The following is a 9,077-nucleotide window of genomic DNA, read 5'->3' as shown; positions in this document are numbered from 1 at the left end:
TTTATCTTTATTTCTAGAGTCTAGCAGAAATCCCACAGGCCTAGAGCAGAGATTTTCAATCATTCCCATCTCATGGCACCCATTAACTAATTACTAAAATTCCGAGGCACACCAAAAAATATATTTATTGCTGATCTGACAAAAAATAGATATAATTTTGATTCACTCACACCAGATGGCTGTTGTGTTGGCTGTTGTCATTTTTTCATTTGGCAATCAAAGGGAAAAGGGGTCCATGCCCCTGACTAAACAGTCAGGTATTGCATTTTTTTTTTTTTTTTTTACTTAAATTGTTTTTATTTTTTATTTATTTATTTATTTTTTTATTGCTTAAAGTATTACAAAGGGTATTACATATGTGTCCATTCCCCCCCCCCCCCCCCGCCCTAGACAGTCCCCTAGCCTCCCCTATCCCCCGGTGTCTTATGTCCATTGGTTATGCTTATATGCATGCATGCAAGTCCTTTGGTTGATCTCTTACAGGTATTGCATTTTTAAAAAATTCTTGTGACATACTGTGTGCCGTGGCACACCCGTTGAAAATCATTGCCATAGAGCATAATAGGTAGCCAAATAATTGAAAGCTCAGGGTGAAGCTGGTGCTTCATGAAACAGGTAGTTGGGGCAGTCAATAGTTGTAAACTCTTAGGGGAAAATTTTAGTCATCAGCTAAATTGCTACTATGTAGAAGTCCTTCTAGGTTTAAGACATTGGGGTATTTTAATTCCAAAGGACAGAAAACCCAACACAAATTGGCTTAAGCCTCATAGAGAATTTATTGGTACATTGTTGTGCCTTGTTTCAGGGGCTCAAACCAGGTCAAAGACCCAGGCTTCTCTATTTCTCCACTTGTCTTCCGGCTTCACCTACTGCTGGTGGGATGGCTAACATTGGATTCACCCTCATTTCCTCACAGCTCAAAGACCATTGGAAAATAGGGAGGGTCCCTGTCTCTCAAAAGTCCTAATAACAAGCCAAGATTATGTACCCTTGGCTTTGGGTCACTTGTCCATCTTTGAGCCAAATACCATGGCCATGAATGAAATGACATAACTTGAGATGTACTGACTGAGAGCGAGGGAGGCCTGGCTGTACAACGGCAAACCTCCCCTATGCAAAAGAAGAAGGTGGCAAAGATATGAAATATCTAGAACTGTGGTGATCCCTCTCTCAAGAACACTATGATTTAATGCAGTCATGCAAATCGAGGATGTTTGTGAATTCCATGCAGCCTGTCCACGGACCCTACCTTAGAAAGAGAAGAAAACCGAGCTTAGTGTCTTTCTCCAGTGTGTGACCCTCCTAGATACAAACATTGTTATCCATAGTTGCATTTCTAAGGTAAAAGAATATGTACTACACGTTCGCCCACGCCATCACACCCCCAGCCCCCATTTGTGCACCCCCCCCCCCCCCGCAGTGTCCAGGAGAAAAGTACTCAGTGCATGTCTTCATGAATCCCAGATCCAGGAAGCCCATTCAGGATGGGGGAAAGGGAAGGTTTTGAGCCAAAAAAGAGAAATGAAAACAAAAAGGTCCCGCCCTGTCAGCATTAACTGGAGTATAATAAATGAAGTTTGGGCGGACAGACAGACAGACTCCTGGGGTCGGCCGACAGTCAAAATGTCCAGAGGGCCTGTCATCCTCTGGCTGCTGAGGGAGCTGTGGTGGCTTTATCTGAGTAAGTGTCTGACCTGCCATGGAGGAGGGGGGCTCCGCACCCTGAGATGGGGCTCCTTGGCTGGTGGGCTTCAGGGAGCAGAAGCCTACCTCATCCCCCCTCCCCCCCCCAGGGTTTCTTGTCTGGGTGGTCCCTCCTCCTGCTGTCATACAAAGTTTTATCCTGAGACTGCTTTGGGGGTTTCAGGGTGGGGTCATTTGTGCTCATATCAGAAATGGCAATTTAAGAAGAAACACCGAAATAAGGGGTCAGATGAAATGGGGAAAAGAAATGTCCTCTGCAGATGTTATCAGTGCCGTCAGATGGAGGGCAATTTGCTCTGGAAAGGGCTCTTCTTGTAATTCTTCTTTTTCTCTTTATTGTCAGTTTTAGTTTGCCTGTTGGATTACTTTGCCGGGGAGGAGGTTTCAAGGAGCGGTTTCTTCTTGCACATTGTTCCCAGGTTTTGGACGATGCAGAGGTCCGCCCTGGGCTGAGACCTGTGCATCCTGGTGGCAGAGGGCAAATGCTCGTGCTGAGCCCGAGTCCTGTCCGCTCGCTGACAGTTGGCACTGGGAACACGTTTAACAAGCCCTGGCTCTCCCCTGTGTGAAATGAGGGACCTGGATCAGACCAGTGTTCACCATCTGTGATTCTAGAACTAGACAGTTATCTAATGTCTCTTGCAGTTTTAAAAGTTTGGTAGTTGTTTGCGAATGAGTCTTTCAAGGACAGCAAAGGTGTTTCCTTTACCTGTCCAGCCTGTGCCCTGCAGTTCTCTCTGCCTCTCTTCTGCAAGCCCATGGATCCTCAGGTCTCCTCCAAAGGTGGGCTTTTCCTGAGCGCTCAGGACTGATTCAGGAATTTCTTTTTTTTTTTTTTCATATATTTTATTGATTTTTTTACAGAGAGGAAGGGAGAGGGATAGAGAGTTAGAAACATCGATGAGAGAGAAACACGGATCAGCTGCCTCCTGCACACCTCCTACTGGGGATGTGCCCACAACCAAGGTACATGCCCTTGACCGGAATAGAACCTGGGACCTTTCAGTCCACAGGCCGATGCTTTATCCACTGAGCCAAACCGGTTAGGGCTGATTCCGGAATTTCTGCTATGAGTTCCTGTCCTCCCTGGAGTTCCGCTGTGCCTCCCGCCCCGGCTCCCCCCCCCCCCCCCCCCCCCCCCCCCGCCATCCCACATCAGAGAACAGGTCACTGAGCTGCTTATCTCCCCAGATACACTGTGGCCGTTAATGGAATAAAAGCAGCCCCTGTCTGCTTTTTTTTTTTCTTCTTCTTCTTCTTTTAATCAATGTTTTCAATGGTCTTTATCTTGTTCTGGGAACTTGAGGTGTTTTGGGAACTTGATTTTGTTATGCTGAAAGTTGCTGGGGTCTAAGTCCACATAGCCAGCTACTGGCTGGTTGCTGAGCTGTTGGTTGAGCTAGGGTGGGTTTCTTTAACCCTGCTTAAAGGAGACAGTAGCTGGTAAACTTTCTCCTTTTTTCATTTGGGTCTTTTCTAAAATGGCCAAATTAGAAGAGAATGGCTGTTCAGAATCACCGAGAATCCATCAAAGCTGCACATGCCCTTCAGAGATGCTGAATCAGAAACTCCAGGCTGCAGGTGGTGAAACTGAGGCCCGGGTGGGGGGAGGGCCTTCCCTGAGGTCACCAGGTCACCAGCTGGAGGAGACACCACTGGCACCAGAACCCAGGTTGTCCCCACACCATCCTGGGTAGCTCCTGAAAAACGGAATTGATTTGACACCAACAATTCCTCTGCTCCAGGATACTTTTGTAACTGGAAAAAAAACCAGGGTTTTTTGGTCTTATTTCTAAATTCTCCTGTGTTTGGTTACTTCATTAATTCCATATGGCATTGATATTTCGTCTCATGTGAACCTTAGAAACGCTTTCTGAGGGAAGTCATGATCCCCTTTATTTTACAATGACAATGAGGTTAGGCTTACTGTGGCTTTCCTCCAAGAACACAAAGGCCCATGAGGTTTACAATGTACGCCTAATGGGTGTTTTTCTGCCACAGCAAAATGCCTAATTGCCTGCTTCCTTTTTTTCAAAACCATCAATTTTGAATCAGATGAGTAATACAGAAACACCCTTGGTGAAAAAAATAAAGCTATAAATCCCTTTTGAGGACCACCCCCCAGGCCCCATCCCTTTCCAATCGTCATGGAGAGGACCAACACAATGAGTTGGGGGTATATCCCACCAGACACTTTTCTATGCATTTAGCTTCATATATCTATACCCCCACCCCCACATGCACATACACAGTGTGAACTGTTTTATTTATTTGTTTTATTAATGGTTTTTACATTGTATGTGTTATATTAAAATTTTCCCTTTTCATACTTTCGTAAGACCCAGTTTTCATGCCAACTGGCATAAGTCTATCTAATTCTAATAATCTTCTACGCATGATTCCATGGAATGAATGTGCCAGTTTCGTTAGGCACATAGATACGTTCATTCCATTCACATGTATGTGAAGGCGGCAATAAACATTTGCTATTAGGTTTTCTTGTGCATGTGTGTTTTTCTAGGGTAAATAAAACACAAACTTGCTAAGGTTTAGAATGCACATGCGCATGTTGAGTATTAATAGAAACTGACAAATTGGCCCACACTATGGCTATACCAATTCTTACTCTATTTCTGTGTAGTTGACTCTGGTAAGCTATCTTTTCCTAGATCCCTGTTGGCTAAAAATTGCTTTTATCAGCACTCTAAATTTTGGCCAAATAGGTGAAATTTACTAGCTACTCATATCGCCTCATCTATGAATTGCCTGTTATGTCCTTTTTTAGTTTTTCTGTCGGTTCTTAAGAAGTAGGATACTTCCTGTGACGCTGTAATACTTGGGAAAGTAAACTGATGACTCACCAGTAGAAATAATTCTTGCATCTATTTTAAAATTAATTCTCCCAATATAAATAGGAACAAGCCTATGTTTCAGAAGTTATTTGTTTTCGGCGCACGTGTTCTGTGTTGCTATGTGTTATGACACAGGGTGATGATAATGAATTGCTTACCTTTTTTCCTGGGTTGATGGTGGGCAGAGTGGGCTTCTACAGCATTTATGGTCTGTGAAACATTTTCACTGCAGCAAAGTGAAGAGGCAGTGAGTGCAGGGAAGGCTCTGGCTGCTCTGTATTTGGAATGACCTTCATCATGGGAGTCCACTGTGGAAAGCCCAGGCAGCACGCCCTTTGGCTTCCTCTCTGGGCGCCTTTTAGGGTTGATGCTCACCTCCCCCTAGAGAGGGATATCTAGACGTTTCTGACACCAGGTCAGGGCCTGTGGGCCATGTCTTATACAACTTAGCCAAATGGGTCAACACAGCTAGTGCATGGGGTCTCATGGGCCAAGGGGGTTCCTGGAGGAAAACAGGAAGCAGGAACCTGTTGCCTGGGATGTAATCGGATGGTCTGGAGCTTCAGCTGCCTCGCTCTCACTTCAGTAGGTTTTCTGTCGTTTAGAACAAGTACTGATGCTCATCAGTGAGAATGTTTCCCAGATTCTCAGAAATGGATGTGATCTTCAAAGAGCTTGTCCTGAGGTCCTCACACACTGGGGGAGTGGCCAATGATATCAGAAGAGTTTGATGATGTCCATTTCCAGGGGCTTTGGCCTCAGAGATTCTGACTCAGGGTTGGTCAATAAAATATCTGTTTTTAACAATCTCCCCGGGTCATGCTGATGAGCAGCCAAAATTGGGAAAAGTGGACACTTCATCTTAGAACTAGAGTGGGGTACAAGTAGGTTTACAAGAATAATACAAGAATAAATTCTGTGTTTCACATACTCACAACTGTAAACCTACTGATACACCACACAGTAGTGATACCTCCCATATTACCCTCTGGCATTTTTGTATGCCACAGCTCCCATTCTAATTCCTGTGGTCTGCTTCACTCAGTTCTAACATTTAAAAAACCCTCAAACTCCACCTAACTTCATATTGTCTAACAACAAATAAGTGGTCCAGAGCAATTCTTTTTCATTTCCTGTGCTGAAAGGAGAGAGCAATGGTATGTAGTCTGGCAGCCCATCTTCCTGCCATAGCCCTCTCAGTGTTGGAGGACAGAGGGAGACCCATTTGAGATATTCAAGTCAATAGAACATAATCACTGTTCATTGGGATACAGTGGGCAAAGTGCTATGTTTAGACCTGTTTGTCTGAGTTAGGGGAATTGAGTTAAAGGGTCAGGATTTTTCAGTGGAGAGTCTATTGGTTTATCTTAGGGTACTCAAGATCAGAGTGGAAGGGAGGGGGGAGGAGAGAGAGAGAAACATCAGCAAAAGGTCTTGCTGTGGAAATGAGTTTCCAGGGGTGGGCAAACTTTTTGACTCGAGGGCCACAATGGGTTCTTAAACTGGACCGGAGGGCCGGAACAAAAGCATGGATGGAGTGTTTGTGTGAACTAATATAAATTCAAAGTAAACATCATTACATAAAAGGGTACGGTCTTTTATTTCAATAGTTTTATTCATTTCGAACAGGCTGGATCCGGCCCGCGGGCCGTAGTTTGCCCACGGCTGGTTTGACACTCAGGTGGGTCAGCTGTCTCCACTTGGGGGAAGGAAGGATGTGGAGTTAGGAGCTCAGCTCTGGTGAAGCACACATCAGAATTTAGGCTAAAGAAACACATATACTACCCCCCTGTGCATCTTCCTGGAAGCATCTGTTTGCACAACCACGATCATGTCTGAGATACATCAGTACCACACGACCTGGTTTTCTCATCCCTCCTCACAGCACCAGCTGCAGCGCAGACTGTCGTGACAGGATACGTGGGCCAGTCGGTGACTTTGCCCTGCACGTATGCATCGTGGTCTCAGGGCAGCCACAGCATGTGCTGGGGCAAAGGCTCGTGTCCCAAATCCAAATGCAACGAGGAACTTCTCCACACCGATCAGAGGAGGGTGCTCTCCCGGAAGTCGGCAAAATACCAGCTTCTGGGGAGTATCTGGAGAGGTGACGTCTCTTTGACCATCTTCAACACCAACGAAGGTGACAGCGCTGTGTACTGCTGCCGCATAGAGGTGCCCGGCTGGTTCAATGATGTCAAGAAGAACATTGTCCTGAGGCTAACGAGAGGTGAGCACAGGAAGGGGCTGGTGCCTGTGGAAGGAGAGATTTGGCGGCTAATGGGTGATGGGTTTAGTGGGGGCAGGGAGAGAAGCGTTAGCGCCTTAAGCCACGAGTGGACGGGTTACATCTCAGAAGTGTTGCTCCGACTAAGAGGAGCCACGATGTGCGCCAAATGCCCGGGGGGCCAAATCTGAAGAAGGCAGCTGCTTTTTACCTTTGGGATTGTTGCCCACTGTTCACAGATCTCTCAGTTTTTATGTGAGGTATACTGATTTTTGCATGTTGGCAAAGATTTCAACATTTAGAAAAATACATACTGTGTAAGCTAAATAAAGTATGTCTGTGGTCATCTTCAGCCCATCAGCCAGTAGGTTGCAGCTTCTGGCAGCAAAAAAGGGCATATGATGCGGGGACTCTCAGGGCCATTTTAAGGCATGTTTTTCCTTCTGTTACTATCTTGCTTTTGGTGAAATTTGGAATAAGGTGGAACTCCTAAAGCTTTGAGCTGCAAGGGAGGCAAACAATTGATGTGGTTCTCTCACATTGATGTTTCTCTCTCTCTCCTCCTTGCCCCTCCCTTCCACTCTCTAAAAATCAATGGAAAAAATATCCTCCAGTGAGGATTAATAAAAACAAACAAATAAACAAAAGATTTGAGCTGCATGGAGGGCAGTCTATGGCTAAATGATGCTAACAATAACGACCTTTTCTGCTTGTTTGGAATGGAGCCTTGTAAAGTAAGCCCTGTGTTCAGCTTTCATCAATGATGGAGGAATCTGGGGCTACATTCCTAACTGGAAGGGCATCTTCGAAGGCAGGGTCTGGATATTAATATGCTTAACAAGCTTCTTAGGTGACTCTAATGTACTTTATTTTATTGTTTTTTAATATTTATTGAATTTATTAGGGTGACATTGGTTAATAAATTATATAGGATTCAAGTATACAATTGTATAATGCATCATCTGTATATTGTATTGTGTGTCCACTATCCCAAGTCAAGTCTCCTTCCATCTCCATTTATCCCTTTTGCACTCTCTTGCACTTCCCCCACCCTCTTCGCTCCCCGCCCGCCCCCCCCCCCCCAACCCAATAATCCCCATACTGGTGTCTGTCTCTCAGTTTTTTTGTTTTGTTTGTTTTTGTTTGCTTAACCCTGTCACCTTTTTCACTCAGTCCTCCAACCCCCTGACAGCTGTCTGTTTGTTCTCTGTATCTATGAGTCTGTTCTATTTTGTTTGTTAGTTTATTCTAATACACTTTAAAATTTGAGAACAACTAATGTGGATGCTTCTAATTGGAGAATTTTCGTATACATTAGCATATTTTTTCTCTCAAAATAACTATTCTGATTTATTGAATTAAATGATGCCAATCCGAGTCTACTCTTTTCCATGTTGGTATACCAGCTATTATTTTATAAAATACTTGTTTGACCTCCAAACTCTGTGGGGTCATTTCTATGTTCTCTTGAAACTAGTGATGTCTTTCAGTCCATTCGAGTTCATGGACATTTGGCATATTTGGTAAGGTGGTATCTGGAGAATAATTGTAGCTAATGAACCCAAATTCAAACGTTTAGCGGGTGAGTGGTGCTGGCACGAACCAATCTTTAATATCCAAAAGAGATTGTACCTCACCATACTTTTGACTCATTGTTTTTATATTTTAATTTTCTTTTATTGTGAAAAGAACACCTAATGTGAGTTAACTATAGGCACAATGTTGTGCAGATCTCCAGAGTTTATTCATTTTGCTTGACTGAAATTTTATATTTAGCTCACTTTTGATCAGTCATTCATTTACTCATGGATATTTATGGAACACCTACTATGTGCTTGACACCATAATAGGTATTAGATTTGTACCAGAGAACCAGATTTTCCCTCATGGAGCTTACCAGCTAGTTGGAGAAGAAGACATTAAATAATAATCATCAAATAATGTACAATTATGAAATGGGATAAATACTATGAGGTAAAGTATGAGAGTGCAAAAAAATTGTTATTACATAACACAGATGACCTCTTTGCAGAAGTGTCCATCTAGCTGAGAAAGAAGGCTAAAGAGAGAGACAAGGAAGCAGCAAGTATAAAGTTCTTCCAGCCAGAAGGCCACTAATATGTTCAAAGAACTGAAGAAAGGCCAATGGGCTGGGGAAAGATGGATAGTGAAGTAGAGACATGAGATTGGAAGGAAAGACAGGGCCAGATCCCATGGAGCCTTGCGGTCAAGATTGTGGGCTAGGCTTTTTAGCTTACAGGCAAGGAGGACCCAGTAAAAAGTTTTAAGCAGGGGAC

The 9,077-nt window shown here is 44.0% G+C and overlaps 1 protein-coding gene across 3 annotated transcripts in view; it reads left to right on the top strand.

The window, feature by feature from the left end:
* Nucleotides 1–1,564: 1,564 nt before the first annotated feature.
* Nucleotides 1,565–9,077, top strand: part of LOC132235900 (T-cell immunoglobulin and mucin domain-containing protein 4-like) — a 35,751-nt gene continuing 28,238 nt past the window's right edge. For all 3 annotated transcript variants that reach the window (XM_059699031.1, XM_059699030.1, XM_059699029.1), the window contains exons 1-2: nt 1,565–1,681; nt 6,442–6,783. In XM_059699031.1, the coding sequence (XP_059555014.1) occupies nt 1,624–1,681; nt 6,442–6,783 (400 nt within the window). In that variant the 5' untranslated portion in view covers nt 1,565–1,623. The remainder of the gene's footprint in view (nt 1,682–6,441; nt 6,784–9,077) is intronic.

This window comes from Myotis daubentonii, chromosome 5, assembly GCF_963259705.1.
Source record: "Myotis daubentonii chromosome 5, mMyoDau2.1, whole genome shotgun sequence".
NCBI lineage: Eukaryota > Metazoa > Chordata > Mammalia > Chiroptera > Vespertilionidae > Myotis > Myotis daubentonii.
The sequence above is the reverse complement of the archived record's forward strand: the minus strand, read 5'-3'. Positions and strand labels throughout refer to the sequence as shown.